The 17,848-nt window shown below is 41.3% G+C and overlaps 1 protein-coding gene across 1 annotated transcript in view; it reads right to left on the reverse strand.

Moving 5' to 3' along the window:
• Positions 1 to 2,426: 2,426 nt before the first annotated feature.
• NYAP2 (neuronal tyrosine-phosphorylated phosphoinositide-3-kinase adaptor 2) overlaps positions 2,427 to 17,848 on the reverse strand; it is a 136,172-nt gene continuing 120,750 nt past the window's right edge. Inside the window, exons 7-8 of the mRNA XM_035133461.2 lie at positions 7,585 to 7,686; positions 2,427 to 2,947 (exon numbers count right to left, since the gene is read on the reverse strand). Coding sequence (XP_034989352.2) covers positions 2,720 to 2,947; positions 7,585 to 7,686 — 330 coding nt within the window. The 3' untranslated portion in view covers positions 2,427 to 2,719. The remainder of the gene's footprint in view (positions 2,948 to 7,584; positions 7,687 to 17,848) is intronic.

The following is a 17,848-nucleotide window of genomic DNA, read 5'->3' on the forward strand; positions in this document are numbered from 1 at the left end:
TCCAAATGCAATTCAAACCCAAGAAAGAATTCAGGAGTCATAGCGCTTGCTGTGCCTTGGAGGTGAGGGTTATGGGCCTTCAGGAGTCTCTATCCCCGTCCAAGGAATTTCAAAGCTAAATGCCATCTCTGTGCAGAAGGAGAAGCAGGATGACTCTTAGGAGGACAAATTCTTGGACCGCTCCTGCTTATCTTAAGAAGCGAAGTCCTGTACACTTCAAAAGAAATGACAATTTTGCAGTATTTCCAAGTATCTATTTCAACATTTTCTTTGCTAAGAATGTAACGGTACTTTCTTTTGCATATAATATTTTCTTTTAACAAATTAAGGATTGCTTCCAACATGCTTGCACTTGGTTTTCTGACTAGGGGCACGTGAGCAGGTGTAAACTAGCAACTGAATCACATACCCATTTTTGCTGCTGCATATGCACAGAGTGGCAGTGTGTGTGTGTGTGTGTGTGTGTGTGTGTGTGTGTGTGTGTCCCCTTATGTTGTGGATAAAACATAAATAATGATGCTTGAATAACTACTATATACACTTATAGACCCCCACACTACTTCTTCTTTTAAATCTGATACAGTAATTGTCAATTTGGACATCAAAATATACATTAGTTATAAAATATTTAAAAACTTTATTTTTTTTTATTTGTCTGGAAAGAAACTACTATTGGTAAAGTAATAATCAATTTTATCAATATAGATTACAAAATAACCTACTAAAATTTTGTTTCATTTTTGGTCTTATTGATCAGCAGTTGCGCATGTGGCATTACTGTCAATATCATTTTAAAAGAAAAAAGAAAAAGCCAATATGACAATAAATTCAAATGACACATTTTTTCCCTTCTTCTCAGAGAATATATTATTCTTAAAATGATTGTTAAAAGAGGAACCCTTTCATGCTGCCAAACCTTTAGAAGCATCGATAAAAATTTAAATATATAAAATATATGTGATCACATCAACTCTACGGCAATATGGATTTTTAAAAATCTTATCCTACACAGTGCCTTCTAGAAGATACTTTAATGCACAGATCTCACCCTCATGTACAGCATATAAACCATCTCTTTCTCCTGCTAAAACCAAGAGGTCATAATTCTTTGGTCATGACATTATAGTCTAGTAAGATGGGTGTGATGTCACAGAGGACTATGACCCAATTACAGGATCAACCAGGAATACGACAATGGTTACTTGAGAGAAATGTGCTCTACAGACCCAATCCAAAGGGTCAGACTTTCCAAGATGAAGTCAACCTTTCTCATTGACTTTAGTGAGATTTCACACTAACTCATTCTATAACTGGACACAAGATACAATATATTAGAAAAGTAACGTGAACATTGTGAACAGAATTTTTTTTTTTTGTTACCTTTATTTTCAGGGACCCAAGACAAATGAGGATGGGAATTAGAGCTGCATTATCACCATTTCAACCTGCTAAATGAATAGAGGATAACTGAATCATGTGATGTATACAATTCCTTAATCACAGTGAACCCTGGTCTCCACAAATCATCTGAATAGAAGAAGGAAGAGTTCTCAGTTGAAGATAACCTTTCTGCAGCAAAGCTAACTCACAACTAATTGATGCATTTTGCTCAAGACATTCACCCTGATCCAAACGGTTGATCCATGTGAAGTAGCCTATTTCTTTGTGCAGATCCTCCTTGCATTATTGTTTACTCAAAGTTATGTGGTCAAGGCTTAACCCTTGCCCACCACATCAACATGCAATATCCCTGCATCTGCTACACAAACATCTCACTGAGCTGAGTTAACTCTGATAACCTATCTGGAAGGATGGGGTTCGAGTACGGGGCTGATTTTAGACACCCTCTCCCTACCACCAATTCCCTCTAATGGACTGAATGCTGTTTGTCAGGAAAAATCCTGGCACAGCTTCTGCGCAGACAGGTCTCTGGATCATGGCCCTATGGTACAAGCCATTAGACAGTCTCCAGCCACGTTAGCGAGGCTGATGCAGGAGGTTGCAAAGCAGTCGCGCTTGGTAAATTGCATTCATTTCAATTTTACAATAGCAAATATACTTTTTTTATATAAAAAAATGACACATTGTTAACATAATTCCAACATCTGAATGAATACTGGTTTACCTGCCTTGCTTGCAGTTCTATCCATCTTCCTGCCAAACGGTATACAGAAAATGAAATCAAATTAGTTCTTTTAAAATTATTATTTAATTTCACTTCTACATCCCTAGCACCGGTTTGTTACTGTTAAATCAAATATGTACAGCCACATGCTTATGTCAAGATAGAGAATGTAGGCTTATGGGATAATTTTAAATTAGTTTTCTTTTTTTAAAAAAGAACAAAAACAAACCCCAAAACATAAAGGTAACACATAGAAAACAGTTAGAACAGTTTATGAGTAAAATTCTTCATACATGTTTGCATTATATTTTAAATAGTGTATTGTCTCAGGTTTTTTTTTAAGAGATTGGCAAAATATTTACATCTTTCTTTCTTTTTTTCTGGATCCCAAAGAATCCTCAAAATTGTGCATGCCTTCATTTAGTGGGAGACATAGATTTTTCTTTTGATTGACAGGTGGGTACCGCTTTAGCAAGCTTTATCCCTAGGTAGTTCTTCACCTGAAAATTAAGTCCCAGCCACCACCTTATTAGGAAGATAGGCTGACAGTGCATGTTTGTAGCAATGTGCGGAAGATAGCCCCTCACGCTCCTATCATATTGCAGTGTCCCAGAAAACGGTTTGTTGCTTGGAATACGGAGGGGGGCTGTACTTCTTGGACCCTGTGTTCTTCTTCCAACTCGGCAAGATAGGCATGCTGTCCTGTTTGCAAAGTCCTTTCTCGGATTTCTGCCGTGCCTTGATTTCTTTGCACAGGCAACGCTTTTTCTCAATCATTTCCAGCATTGTATGGTCTCCGTGCAACCACTGCATACATGTCACCTATTAAAAAAGGCACAAGAGTTTAACTGCAGGCAAAGTGGTAGTGCTGGTTCTCAGAAAGCATTTTCAAAATACTTACGGCAATCACTGGAGGAGAAAGAAAGAAAGAAAACCAGAAACTACGCAATGGGGCACCTTTAGCTTTCATCCATCCCCAAGACCAACAAATGGGCACAAGTTCTGTGTTAAATATACATAAGAAATTCTGGACTGATAGCTAGAACAGTAAAGCTAGACAGTTCAGTATCTACTTAGCATGCAGAATGTCCCATGTTCAAAACCCAGGCATCTCCCAGTAGCACTGGAAATGTCCCCTGCCTAAAACAGTGGAAAGCCGCCAGCCGCCAGTGTAGACAATACTGAACCAGATGGATCAATAATCTGGCTTCGTTTAAGGCAGACTTCCTATGTTCCTTTACACAACAGTTCTTGGATGGAACCAGGTAAGGCTGCAGGTGGTTTTCTTGTTTGAACTTTTCTCATTGGAAAGAAAATCCTTACACAAGGGAAAACTAACATGCCAAAGAGAAGGGTAAGGTCTTCTTTTTTATTATTTATTAAAAAAAAACCAAAACTCTTCTTTGTGTTTTCTTTCTTTGTACATCCGCTGAGTTTTAAAATGAGAGAATTCGGTCATGCAGTTTCCGCACTTGTTGACTCAAGTGATACAGGAAATTTTGTGCATGTAATGAGCCATTTTCTTTAGACCAAACAAAAGATTGTGAGTGAATTCATGTATGCAGAAACCATCTTCGTCATTCTTCATTTGAGTTAACTAAACACACATGAGGGGCAGTGGGAACGAGTGTGCTAGATCCATCTCCATTGTTATTCCAGTCACCCTCCTTAAGTTGGAGGGTGAACTTGTGAAGTGGGGAGCCTTCTGTGCTTGTGGAGAAACCCTGCATGTTTTGCAACTCTGAAAAAATCAGGATTCTCATAGTGGCACATTTCCTGGAAAAGGCAGTGATCAAGGCAGTGTTATTTTTCTAGAAAAAGAGGTGCCAGAACTCACCACGAACACCTCCCTACTTCTCTTATAATGGCAACGGTGCCCACCTGAGAGGTGCTGGAACTGAGTTCCGGCAAGTTCTGGCTGAGAAAAAAGCCCTGGATCAAGATCACATCACATCACTGTGTGCTGTTCTCTAAACATGCTGGGGGACTGTGGACAATGAGAGTGGAAGAAGACTCTCTTCAGAGTTTCCCACTGGCTGCACTTCCATGTGATATTCAATATGGTAAGCAACAATCATCTCCCCATAATTTTGGAGAAATATCTCCTCCTGCCTCCCCTCAGTTTTGCAGGGGAGAATATTTTCTGGAAACAGGAGGAGCTGATATAGACCTAGCCTATGTTCTGTCCCCTAGACTTCTCTTCTTATTCAAAGAGTCCCTGTGCCAGAGCAGCAATGTTCTTCTCTCAAGGAGAAAAAATGGTGAAGCTCAGCTTCCCCCCATTCAGTACTGATCTTTCAGTTTTCCCCTGGAGCAATGCTTTGTTTCCATTTGTATGGCAAATTTCCCTTTATTTTTATGACTTCCAGCATGTATGTATGTGTGTGTGTGTGTGTGTGTGTGTGTGTGAGAGAGAGAGAGAGAGAGAGAGAGAGAGAGAGAGTACATGTGTGTGTTCAGCACCAAATGAGAAGATCACAATAAGGTACAGACTTAACCCCAACGGTTAACCATCTGACAGCTTCTTCAAATGTTTAAGTACAGGGCGAAATTCAGTTGGGTGCCGAATCACAGCAGAAGAAAACGATAGATGCACACCAAAGAGTAAAGATGATTCTGAAGGCCTCACTAAAGGTAACATAATATTGTTCAGGTAGCAGATGGTCACCTTGGCAACCATGCCTATTCCCCCTCAGCTCTGTAGTCAACGATGACTGAGGGCACATTCGGGTGCCATGAAACTGATCACTGGGTGGCCCTGCAAGGTGAGCACATTAATTGCACCATCCCTCCATCATTATCATTATCATCGCACTCCATGGGTTGGAGGGTGGCTATATGCCCATAGTCACAACCCTAGAAAATCAGGGTTAAAAAAAATGTGTGGAGACCCTTTATTGGTGCAGGAGACTCCAGCTTCACACAGTTGCCCCCAAATTCGTGGAGGGCACTGAGACTGCTGATGAGGTAAGGCAGAGGTAGTGCACATATCCCTTTAACCCCCTCTCCCCCCAAATGGCTATAGTGTTACAGCATTGCAACAATGGAAGAGGGCTCAGGGTGCCTTGCATCTGCCTTGGGATTTTGGTAAACAGTGGTTTTGGTGAATAGAAACCACAAAAATGGCCATAGCTTCCATAGCATTAAGACTGTTCTCATGATGTTTGAAAGCTGGGGAAATAGGTAGGGATGTGGGAGGGAGCTGTTTTAAATTGATTTACATAGGCAGTTCCAACCAGTGGCATGCGGTCAGTGGACTAGAGGGCTAGGCTAGTCCTTTAAATATTTCTGGTAAATTAGAGTCTTAAAGCCCAGCGCCTCCTTCCCAAAGCCCGGGAAGCTTCTGCCCAGCTTAGGGAGGGAGGGTTGATGTTCTACAGGGTCCAAGAGCCCTCCCACCACCTTCCTAAAGCCTGCCTGGATTTGGGAAGGAGGCTGCAGGGCTCCAGCATCCATCCAGGGATTTTCTGCTTGGCTGAGGGAGGGAGGTGTGATGTTCACGCACATGACATCAGGATGTTCCCTGCACCACCACACCCGCAATCATGCTCACTATCTGGTGCCTCTGGCCCTAACTGTTCCCCTATGGAAATTTTCACCACACGCCACTGGTTCCAACCCAATCATTCTTTGCTCACATTGAACCAGGTCTTGCATCGAGCACCCAGTTATGTCCGAGCCTAACATACTCAGCCGCAATGTCAATCAGTCAGAAGATGAGGAATACAACAAGCCTGTGTTCTTTCTTATTATTGGGTAGTAACATTGCATTCTGAAGAAGGGTTACACAATTCAATCGTTTCCTGAAGAGGAAATAGGAACGCCGTTAATGCTTGGAAGACAATTTTTTAAAATATTTCTCTGAATTAGTACGAGCTTTTAAAAATGTCTGGCACTGCAATATCAACTAATTAAGGGTTTTTAGATCAATTAATTTTATTGCCTCTGAGCAAATTAACCGACTCATTCATCAATTAAAGTATCACATAGTATGTAAGAACTGACAAACCTTTGTATGACTAAATAATAAATATATTTTGTCTGTTAAATGAAAACTAGATAAAATGAATTTCTTCAATCAAGGGATGTGCTAAGCTTGTCTACCACAATGCTATCAGTGCTCAGTATTCTTTCAGAGGGCACATCTCAAATGTAATTTCATCTTTTTAATCTGCAATTAATCAAATTAGGTCCACTGATTAGCTGATTAAATTGTTCGTTCCTACTCAGACATTTATGGCTAGTTAGTTTCAATAAAATGTGACTCTCAATGGAGGCAAGAATACCAGCATTTCAATATGCAGTTCTTTTTAGTGCCTCTCAGCACTGAAAGCACCAAACAAGAAAGCACCACAAGAAACAAACGGCGTCAACACTGTACACAAAGTCAATAAGTCAATACACAAAACACGAGTGAGAAAAAAAATATGGAAACACCTATAAGAAAACACCTTTTTTTTCTGCAAATGAAAAAGTGACCAAAAATATAGAGAGATTATGGAGGTGGGGAAAAAATGATAATATTAATAAAAATAAAAGAAGACAAAAGCCTTATCATTATATGAATGTGATTCTGCTTCAGCACCTGATTCTCTCTTGTAATAATAAACTTATTACATGCACCATGCCTTATTGAACAAAAAGCCCCACTGAAATAAATGGAAGCATTTGCTGTGTTTCAGTGGCCGTTCTCGTTCACTTCAATGGAAGCTTGAGAAGGGGAACTTCCAGTTAGAGTGTACCTAAATATGAATTGGATCTGTTATGTTATGGTATAGCATTAGCTATCTTTAGAACTTCCCACACCACATACTTCAAGCACGCAAGGGGAAGGAAAAGGCTGCGGGTTCAAGCGTTCTAGCCCCTTCTCCTCACTGTCACTCTCATCATCTCCAAGAGTTGTAGGGGATGACCAGAATGATGATGGGGGAGGCAGAGCTGGCTGACTTGACTCCTCAGCCTTACCTTGCGTGATTCCAGGGCACAGTGCTGGAACTCCTAAAGATGGGTAGGAGAATGTTCCCCTCTCATCTACCCCCCCCACCCGCCGCTCCACAGCACCTTCATCCTGCTTCGCCTTGTGGATGGGCAAGATACTATGGTTTTTCCCTAGCTGCAGAGCTATTTTCAAGTAAATAAACAAATAAACAAATGCATTGCTGTTCACAGCAGAAATGGGGCAAATTGTATTCCATTTTCTCTCTCTCCATGTAGAACTTTTTAAAAACCGTGCTGAGCCATTGTGCTGCAAAAACCCTTCCAACTGCAGCTCCCTGGGACAAGGTGGTTGACATCATAGCAAAAATAGAATAAAAAATCCTTTTTAGTTTCCCTCAGAAGAAAAGGCTTTCCCACCTCTTTGTGCACATGGCAGCATTTGAAGCTCTGGTCACTGAGACATGCCCACACTTCAGTAGGTGTTTCCATACTTTCCCCCAGTATTGCATTATCACACTTACTTTACTGTAATTGTTTACGCTACTAGGCTGTGGAAGTGGTTGTTCTCTCCTGGTTCTGGTGGGTTTCTTCCCTCTCCTATTGGGTGTGCAGTGGGGTTGATTCTACATTTAGAGTAGGTACGGGGGAGAACCAAATAAAATGATATCGGTGTGATCATGGAGCTCATTACGTATCAAAACAAAGTTCTTTTCCACAATTGCTGCACAGGAACAAAATGGACAAACCAATGTGAGATGAAAGGATGCACAGAGGTGATGGTTGAATTTAATTAAAATGTTGTCGTTTCAAAATGGCCAGAGTGTCCAAAAATAAAGGAACCCATAAAGCGGTTCCCTGAAAAGTGCAACGCTTTTCACTTTTTGTAGAGCTGTCATCAGGCAAACAAAAAGGAGAGGCTCGTTGAAGGAATCACTTACCGTTTGCTTCAAAGAGGGGAAAGTGAGGGCACTACTTGCCAACTCTGACTGAACAATTAAGGCACATGATTCTTCAAATTCCTGGATTCAGTATGTCTGGTGAATGCATTTTTTCTGTTATATTGATTAGATAACCAAATTCTGGTACAAATCTATCTATACAAATATGGGATGTCTCTGTTATTTACCTGCAGATTTTGAAGCAAGACAGCTGGCATGTTAGATTATGAACCCTGGGATCTAATAATAGAATCATAGCATCATAGATTGTAGAATTGGAAGGGACCCGAAGGGCCCTCTAGTGCAACCCCCTGCAATGCCGGAATCTCAACTAAAATATCCATGACAGATGGCCGCTTTAAAACCTCAAAGGAAGGAGAGTCCACCACCACCTCCCAAGGGAGTCAGTTCCACTGCTGAACAGCTCACCATCAGAAAGTTCTTTCTGATGTTTAGTCGGAATCTCCTTTCTTGTAACTTGAAGCTATTGGTTTGGGTCCTACCCTCCAGAGCAGAAGAAAACATGTTTGCTTTATCCTCTATGTGACAGCCCTTTAGATATTTGAAAATGGCTGTCAGTCTTTTCTTTTCCAGGCTAAATATGCCCAACTCCCTCAACCGTTCCTCATAAGGCTTAAGTAGTAGTTTTCAGACCTGCTTGTCAGTACCTGTATGCTTCTTAAATTGTGGCAGACAGAAATACACACAGTACTCTAGGTGTGGTCTGACCAAGGTAGAATAGATCAAGATCAAGGCTTCCTTCATTTGAGACAGTATTCTTCTGTTGATACAGCCTAGAATAGCATTACCCCCCCCCCACTTTTTTGTTTTGTTTGCAGTTTCATCACACTGTTGACTCATGTTCAGCTTGTGGTCTACTAAGACCCCTAAATCATTTTCACATAGTTGAACAACAATGTGCCTAGGACAGAACCCTGCGACATCTGCTTGTAACTTCTTTCAAGTTGATGAGAAACTATTAGTGAGCCCTCTTTGGGTTTGGTCAATTAACCAGCTACAGATCTAACTAACAGTTACCTTGTACAACCCACATTTTACAGCTTCTCCACAAAAATATGAAGCTTTGCTGAAATTAAGATACATTACATCCACAGCATTCCCCTGATCCACCAAGCTTGTAACTCTATCAGAAAAAGAAATGAGATTCGTCTGGCATGACTTGTTTTTGAGAAACCCATGCTGGGTCTTTGTAATCACACTAGAACATTATCTGTTCTAGGACCTTTCCTGGAGGACCACAGGATCTCCATCCCTTGAGCAGAGCTAGAAAACAGGCTGTAGAAGGGAAGAGTCACAGTACAATTATTATTAAGAAGCACATGCGAGATAATGTCAAAACACTGAAGTCATTTGAATGACACAGGAACAGATTGTTTTATGTCTGAGGCCTAAAGGCCTCATCACTGTTCTGTCATCTGAGAATGTTTAGGCTTATTAAATTGATGCATCCCACATCTGAAAAGGATGCAGGATTAAGCAAAAAGGAAAGATTCTCCCCACTCCTCAGGTGACAAATCCTTAACATCGAAGTGAGTCACAGAGCAGCAGGCAGCATGACTCAAGGTAAGTCACTGCCAGTAAATTCAGTTCCCTCCTGCACAATGAAGTAAATGGGAGTATTTTCATCTTCTGTCAGAACAAAATAAGAGGAGATAATTCTTGGCATTTGGAGTTCCGCAAGTTATGCTGTGAAGCGACTCATGGAACAGGGGAGGACCAGACAATGGATCTGGAAGTTATCTTCACAGGTCAGCTGTATTTTCCAACATGGAACTAATGTTCTGTTGGCATAGTGCTTATTTCTTGCGCTAAAAAGAACAGCAGTGGAATTTTTTAACATTCATTTTTTTATTAAAACATACAGTCATTGGGAAGAGTCAACATGTATTCAGTAGGCTGCCCTGCTGCAATATGCCCTCAACCCATTGATAGCCCTTGGGTGGGCTGTGATGGTGGGGGCAGGACAAGTACACACAACCCTGCTCTTCTCCCCCAAGCAATTATCAGTGCTTTGTTGTGACCACCTGAGCAGGGCAGGATTCTGAAGCACTTTGTGAACTTGAGCACACACAGTAGTCCAAGCACTGTCCAGTGTAGAATTTCCTACCCTAGTGACTGTGTCCTTCAACACTTAAGGCTTGATTAAAATTCCTTTTAAGTCACTAGAATGTATCTCGTTAACCTGAGAGAGATTTGGATCAGATTGGACTCCCAAGAACTTCTAGTGGAACATACCCTCAACTCATTTTGTTGTTGTTGGTTTCCAGAATCCACCCTTCTAAGCTACTTCCTTCCTAACCCCATAAACTACAGGCTACAACTGAGTTTCTGAAGATGAAGAATAAAAAGTTAATCTGCAGAGGGAAGGTCTTGCACAAAAGAGGGATTTTGAGTTTGGCAATCAAAAATTACTATTGTAGAACAACCATCCACCGCCTCTTTTTGTGAAAATGTGTTGTCCTTCCAGAAAGAAGGTACACGAGGCTGCCGTAATTTATTGTTCAGTTAGAGCAATCCAGCTGGACCAAGTCCCCAAAGATAAATAACAAAATTAACACTAATTGAATGGAAGTTATTACCCTTAAAAAGTAAATATGCCTTATGTTAGCACAGACAGTTCCTAATAGAGGATGTAATCCAGCAAAGCACTTATGTGCCCAATGTAAAGTCTGGTGTTACTGATCATCTGTATGTCCAGTAAGAACAGGAGGGAGGCTGGCCAAGATTTCATCTGGAGCCTCTTTGTGGCAGGTGTCCAGTGTGGGGAATAGGATGTTAAAGTGGGGCTGTGGAGTGGTACTCAGAGCCAAACATCACTATGGAAACATATTATGAGCTGGAGGGCAACAGCTAGTTTCCATGTATTATTTACCTAACCAGGGACTGTGAAAACGATCGTGTTGAGAACTGTGATAGATTCCATCACCTTAAATACATTTTTACTCGGTGAATATGATCAACAATCTTAGCACAATCCACCCAATTTCTTTCTTTTTTTCATGACAGGCATGCTAAAATGAAGTCGGAAATATTGACTTTGAGATGATGAGATTTTTGACACCTAGTACGTCTGGGATTCTTTTCATTGAGACTTTGGGCTACTCACTGCTGCCATGTTTTCAATTTGGGTGGGGTTACAGTGGGACATGGTTACAGACATAGATAAAATTATTGAGAGTTGGGGGTCGTAGACCAACTTGGCCTCATCTGCACAAAAATCTCTAATTACCCCAGTTGCAAGAAGAAGAAAAGAGGCACATATCATATTCTAACAGAATGAAGGAAATCCAAAGAGGCCAAGGTAAATATTACAAACCACACGCCTTTGTACATTAAGCCAAATTTAACAATGTGTGATTTACCAACATCAGCCCTATGAAACAGAAAATATCTCAGGGTGAACTTTAATTTAGCAAAGATCAGGGTTAGAAATGTTTCATTTGTTTACAATTTTGATTTTAACAAGAATGCCTAACCCTAGGAAGCCTAACTCAATGCTATTAATACTATTTAATGCCCATTCTTATTGGCTGCAAGAAGTCACACCGTGATATAGCTTATTGAGTCTGCTTTTAATTATCTGAAACACATATCAGTGCCTATAGCCCATGGTAACTAGCATGTAATTATGAACCTTGCAAAAGAAATGAATGTAAAACTAAGAATATAACTACAAGGCTGGGACCTTCATTATTTGTTAGAAGAGAACTTAAGAGTAACACCCCTCGCTGCTTAACTAAACAACCAAAACTAGTTGAGCAAAGACCGAAATACCCAGGTGTGGGAATGGTGTTTAGGCTCCCCTCTGTGGTGCCTAAGGATAGGAGAAGGAAATGATGGCTAAATGCAATACCCTGTGGAGAAGCCCTATGCTTTATGAGTTCCCCTCTTGTATCTGAGTTTTCCATCTTTGTCCATGTATGGGCAATGATATAATGAGACAGCTAGTGATAGACTGAGATTCCCCCAGTGAGGGACTAAAGTTAGGCACCTCTAATGTTTCTATGCCAGTTCTCTACAGATGGTACAGCTTCCCCCCCCCCCTTCAGTCTAATTATCACAGCACTGATTCTTGTTTTTCTGCTGCTCCGCCTTGCCCCCTTCAAGGATTCCTGGCTTGTTCGCCATTGGGAAGCCACTTTCTCAAACCCAGACAGTTGCTCTCCACTTCCTGAACATAAACACGAGAGCATTAGCAGTGCCCTGCTGGATTGGGCCAATAGCAGATATAGTCTAATATGCTGATCTCACAGTGGCCAACCAGAGGCCTGTGAGAAGCCCACAAACAGGACCCAAGCACAAGAGCACTTTCTTCTCCCGCTTTTCCCAGCAAACGTTGGTGGCAATCACTGCCTCTGGGGTGAGAGAATACCATAGTTTAAATATGTGCTGTGCCAAGAAATGCTTTCTTGGTTGGTCCTGAATTTCCCAACCTTCAAATGCACTAGATGTCCATGTTCATGCCATGCATAATATGATACGCCGAGACCTTTTGCTCTTAAGAGGGAATCATTCCAGCTGTCCACCCTACACCTGAAACAAGAATCCCCACACAGGCTGCTAAAACAAATGACCCCACCCGACCCCAAGGGGCCACGCTTGAAAGTAAAAGAAAAGTAACCACTGTTTTAAAATTCTCATTTAAAATACACAAAGTTTTTATTTCCATTGTTTAACAAGACAAAATGAAGGTTATAAGTTATCAAAAGTGAGTGCTGGCATCCATACTTCATCATAACTTGCAGACATATAATGTTTGTGAGGAAGTCAAACATTTCAGAGACAGACTATGAAGAGACACACGTACATATACAGATATATAAACAAACTATACATACATACATACATGGGTGAATAAATATACATATTTATGGGCATACAGTATACAGACAAGATACTATACAGTTGCAGTAAGTGCAATATACTGTATAAGGCTATACAAACATTTGAGGGGGAATCTGATGAAATTATGGTCACCATGGCAACAAGGCTAGAGCGGTCTGTGATGTAACAAAAGAGATGGTGGTAAAGAAAATGGTACTTTTGTTCACAGTGTCCTGTGTGGTGTCTCCCTCTCTCACACACACACACAGTTTAAACAGAAGACGCATGGGTGAAACCCAGCAAATTCACATATCAGAAAGGCAAAAAAAGCTGTGTTTGTGGATAAAAGAGAAATGTGTGCTAGATGAAAGTGGCGGCATTCTATTTATAGCACATTATAAATAGGCTCTCTATTTTCCTTTCACAAGGGAATGGCGAAACTATAGGCAGTCTGCCATGCTGCCATAAACTTTTGTTCCATGCCACTTTTAATCATTGTTTTCTTTCTTTTTCATTTATGAGTAAATACCCTATAAAATTGTTGCCCTGAGTCAAACGTAAATGTGCACCAAAGGAGAAAAGAAAGGCACAAGAATTTCAACAGGTGCAGGTGCAGAAGAACCACAGGAAAGCAACTGGGCAATCAGTTGCTGATTGGCCACATTTATTTTCTCAACTTGATTAAAATGATAATTTCGGTTCCAGATCTTAGAAAGCGAATTTCCTCCCCTCCCCCTCCATTACATGAAAAGGTGAGCCTCGAAGCAATTCTTATGAAGGATCTTGGACAATAAAGTTACAACCAACCTATAGATACACATAGGCTGACAAGTAATATTAATATCTGTTATTATCATAAGCTTCATTTCATTCAACTGTCATGTAGTCCCTCTAAAGTTCACTGTGATGTTTGAATGGTATCACATGAAAGGCAGTTATAAAAAGGGAACGAAGCACTTACATTTTTATTTGCTAAGTAGACAAAAGCAAAACATGGTTCAAAAGCCATAATAAATTCAGGAAGCAGTCCTACGCACAAGAAACTAGCACGAAGCAGGCCAATATAAGTTAAGCCAGTGTAAAGTTACACTAGTTGAAATGAGGAAGCCTCTCTGGAATATCTTCCACTGAACAGGGGCTGGGGACTTAACACTGCTTGAGTCAGGAACATCCTGCATCCTAAACTAATCACCCTGGAGGATCCTGTCATGGGATAGCCCCTGTGGACCAATGAAGCCATAAGGATAAAATGTCTGTCTACCAATAACCACGTTTGGTTGGTCGCTGTACAACTGCCTCACAGCTGCTTCTGTGCTGTTGTGACTGTGAGGTCTTTTTGGTGGAAATAATATATTTTATTGCACACATTTACATCTGCATAAATTTTTATAGTATACTAGTATAAAAACTAACACCCTGATCCTAAACACATCTACTTAAAGAACTGTTTTACTTTCATTTAATAGCAGGTACTTCCAAAGAAGTGAGCTTAGAACTGCAGTTTTCAGCTGCACTCCTCAAAGCTCTTACCTGCACCACATGTTCAAACGCTACCTATGGCTACAATCCTCTACATGCTTACATGGGAATAAGCCTCACTTAACCCTGTAGAGCTTCCTTCTGAATAGACACATCTGGGATTGCATGGGAAATGACTGTGGATGAGAGACTTAACAGACGTCTCTGTGCACCATCCTTATCCCTATTTGTTTTGCCTTTGTTCTGTTGCAGTCTACAGGTCTGCCCTACTGTAGCCTAGCCTTAACCTGTCATTATCAAATTGCCTTTCTGGATTCTGGCTCTTATCCTCTGGCTTCTGATTCCTGATCCTTGATTTGGCTTGATTTGGTTCTCTGTTTTCCATCACCTCCATCTTTCAACCTTTCTTCATTCCTGAATACATACCTAATCTAAGCTCAAGTACGGCACCCTCAGATCATTTGATCATTTGGACTGATTTGCTTCCAGCTTTTTCTCAGTGTATAAGCCAGGGCATCACTGGTTTATAGGAGACCCTGGGAGAGTTCTTAACATTTCTCCAATGAGCACCACTTATTCCCTTGCTCTGATGCCTGCCTTTCCTTCCATGAATTTCCCATTCTTATTACAGCACTCTTATACCACTTTAACAGCCATGGCCTTCCCCGAGGAAGTCTAGGAGCTGTAGTTGGTTAATGGTGATTAGTCCACAGAACTACAATTCCCTGCACCCTTAACAAACTACAGTAACCAGGATTCTCCGTGGCTGTTCAAAGTGGCATAAGAATGATTTAAATGTTTGATGTGGACCAAAACGTGACACCGGGTATCTAACTAATACTCAGGGAAGGTTCAGTTTCCCTGTTAGCTTTCTATATTAACAGGGCAGATGGCAACTCCATATGAAGCTCAGGACTTTGTAATATGGATGTAGCAATGTTGCATGGTTAGGTTTCAGTGGCCCAGCTTATGGATAATACCAAGCTTATGAAACCCTCCATAGATTAGTGTTCTGATGGGGTATTGTATCCAATGGTAGTTTTGCACTAGTGGAAAGCACTTCCACTCGTGAAGGGTTGGTTACCAGGTTTTTGCTAATCCTCCTCTATCCACTGCAGCCCCCACCCCATACCTCCTGAAAACTGCTCCTAAGTGTTGGGGAACCCTCTCTAGCAGTATGCGAGGGCTGCAATAGTAAAAAGAGTGACCGGTGGAAAATGGATGTGCTACCTTGCATGGGCATAAGCAAAACCACCATTAAAGTGCCTTTAAAATGTGGGTCCCAGTGTCCAGTCTAAGGGCACATGAGGCCACCACCCTGCTAAAGCTAAGCAGGTCTTGGTTCGGTTAGTCCCTGGATGGGTGACCATCCAGTACAATGCTTTGGATTCCATGTTGGGTTATTAAAAAGTAAGCATGCAAGAAAAGTGAGATGATGCCCTGCCTGTGAAAACTCTGGCAATGTAGTTGGTATGAGATGCTACTCGTGCGTTGTGAGAGCACGATCCATAAGAGGAAAAATACTGAGATACCCTGGATGCAACAGTTTGCCTGCAAAGTGTACAGTATCAATCCCAATATCAATAATAGTGCTGGATTAATTTAGGATGAATGTTAATAAATGAAAAACCTGTCAATTCAGTATGTGAAGGAAATGGGAGGATGGATGGAGGCTGATGAAATCTGTGCTGACATGCTTACCCTTATGAGAAATGTGTTTTATTTTAGACCAGTTGTCTGACTACATAAACCCCAATGAAACATGCTACCTAGTGTAAATGAGTAAAATAGTTGTCACTGTGTTTCACCAGTTCATTTTCAGAAAATTTAGAAATTCTAGGCTCCATCAGACCACTTGATTGTGGTGGCTAAAACTTTCATCCTTCACAAAAACTAAACACTCTAAAACAAAGTAGATCAATACCTCCCTCTTGTGGGCACCCAAAAAAGAGAAACACAAATCTCAGTTAATAACCACCTACACAGCAAACAGTACAAAAACAAGTCCACATAAGTTTGTGAACATCAAAACCAATAGGGTTTGGGGAACATTTTGTACATCTTTCAAAGAAAGATGAGGCTAAATTTTAGAGGTAGATTTTGCTAGGCTAGGTTCCATCAATTAAGCAGTTCTTAAGCTTTGAAAGAGGGACGCAGGTGGCATTGTGGGTTAAACCACAGAGCCTAGGGCTTGCTGATAAGAAGGTCAGCGGTTTGAATCCCCACGATGGGGTTCGGTCCCTACTCCTGCCAACCTAGCAGTTCGAAAGCACGCCAAAGTGCAAGTAAATAGATACCGCTCTGGCGGGAAGGTAAACAGTGTTTCCATGCGCTGCTCTGGTTTGCCAGAAGTGGCTTTGTCATGAGCTGGCCACATAACCCGGAAGCTGTACGCCGGCTCCCTTGGCCAGTAAAGCAAGATGAGCGGCGCAACCCCAGAGTCGTCCGTGACTGGACCAATGGTCAGGGGTCCCTTTATCTTTACCTTTAATCTTTGAAAGGTTTTTACACGAGGCAAATAACAACTTTAAGACTGCAGAGTCACAAACTAAGTGTCTATATCATCTATGTGTCTTGTATATGTTCTTGCCCATTAAAGACATCAAACTTCACATATTTAACCCCTACCTTCCATACAAGAACCAACAATTCTTCCTCCACCTCTTATTTTTTTTGTCCAGTTGCTGTCCTGTGTCACATTTTCTACCCTGGGATCCACTAATCCTGCTGTAGAGCTCTTCTCCTGCAGAAACATCCCTGCAAAAGCTGGCTATAATGACCACCCAACAGACCCCTCTTCCTTTTTTCTTTTTTTCTTTACACTTTCCTGGAGTAGCAAAGGGAGACTAAGGATCTTTCAGAATTGTGGCAACTCATAGATTAAGGGGAATAGTGATGAGCCATGCAATGGGCTGTATCTAACACTCTGTCCGCTAGCACAAGAACTCTTGCACTAGCAGACAGGTGAGTTTTAATGCCGCACAACGGAGGAATCCAACACAACAGTTGTCCTAGTGGAAACTCGTTGCGCAACTGGTTGTGCAATCTATTTTGCAACAGAGTTAACAGCAGGGGTCAGCAAACTTTTTCAGCAGGGGGCCAGTCCACTGTCCCTCAGACCTTGTGGGGGGCCAGACTATATTTTTTGGGGGGAAATGAACAAATTCCTATGCCCCACAAATAACCCAGAGATGCATTTTAAATAAAAGGACACATTCTACTCATGTAAAAACATGCTGATTCCCAGACCGTCCACGGGCCGGATTTAGAAGGCGATTGGGCCGCATCCGGCCTCTGGGCCTTAGTTTGGGGAACCCCTGGTTGACAGCAACCCGCTTATGCATTCTCTTGTGTGGTAATAGTCCGCTGGTGAAAAGCAATTTGCCAGTTGAACAAGTATACCTCTAAATGATTTAAACTTAGCAATGCATTGGATACAACCCCATATTTGCAAATAAAAATAAATATTAGGCCTCGGGGTGGGAGTAGTGAAATGCATACTCAGAAGCACAATTCACTTCAA

Source organism: Zootoca vivipara, chromosome 5 (genome assembly GCF_963506605.1).
Source record: "Zootoca vivipara chromosome 5, rZooViv1.1, whole genome shotgun sequence".
Lineage (NCBI taxonomy): Eukaryota > Metazoa > Chordata > Lepidosauria > Squamata > Lacertidae > Zootoca > Zootoca vivipara.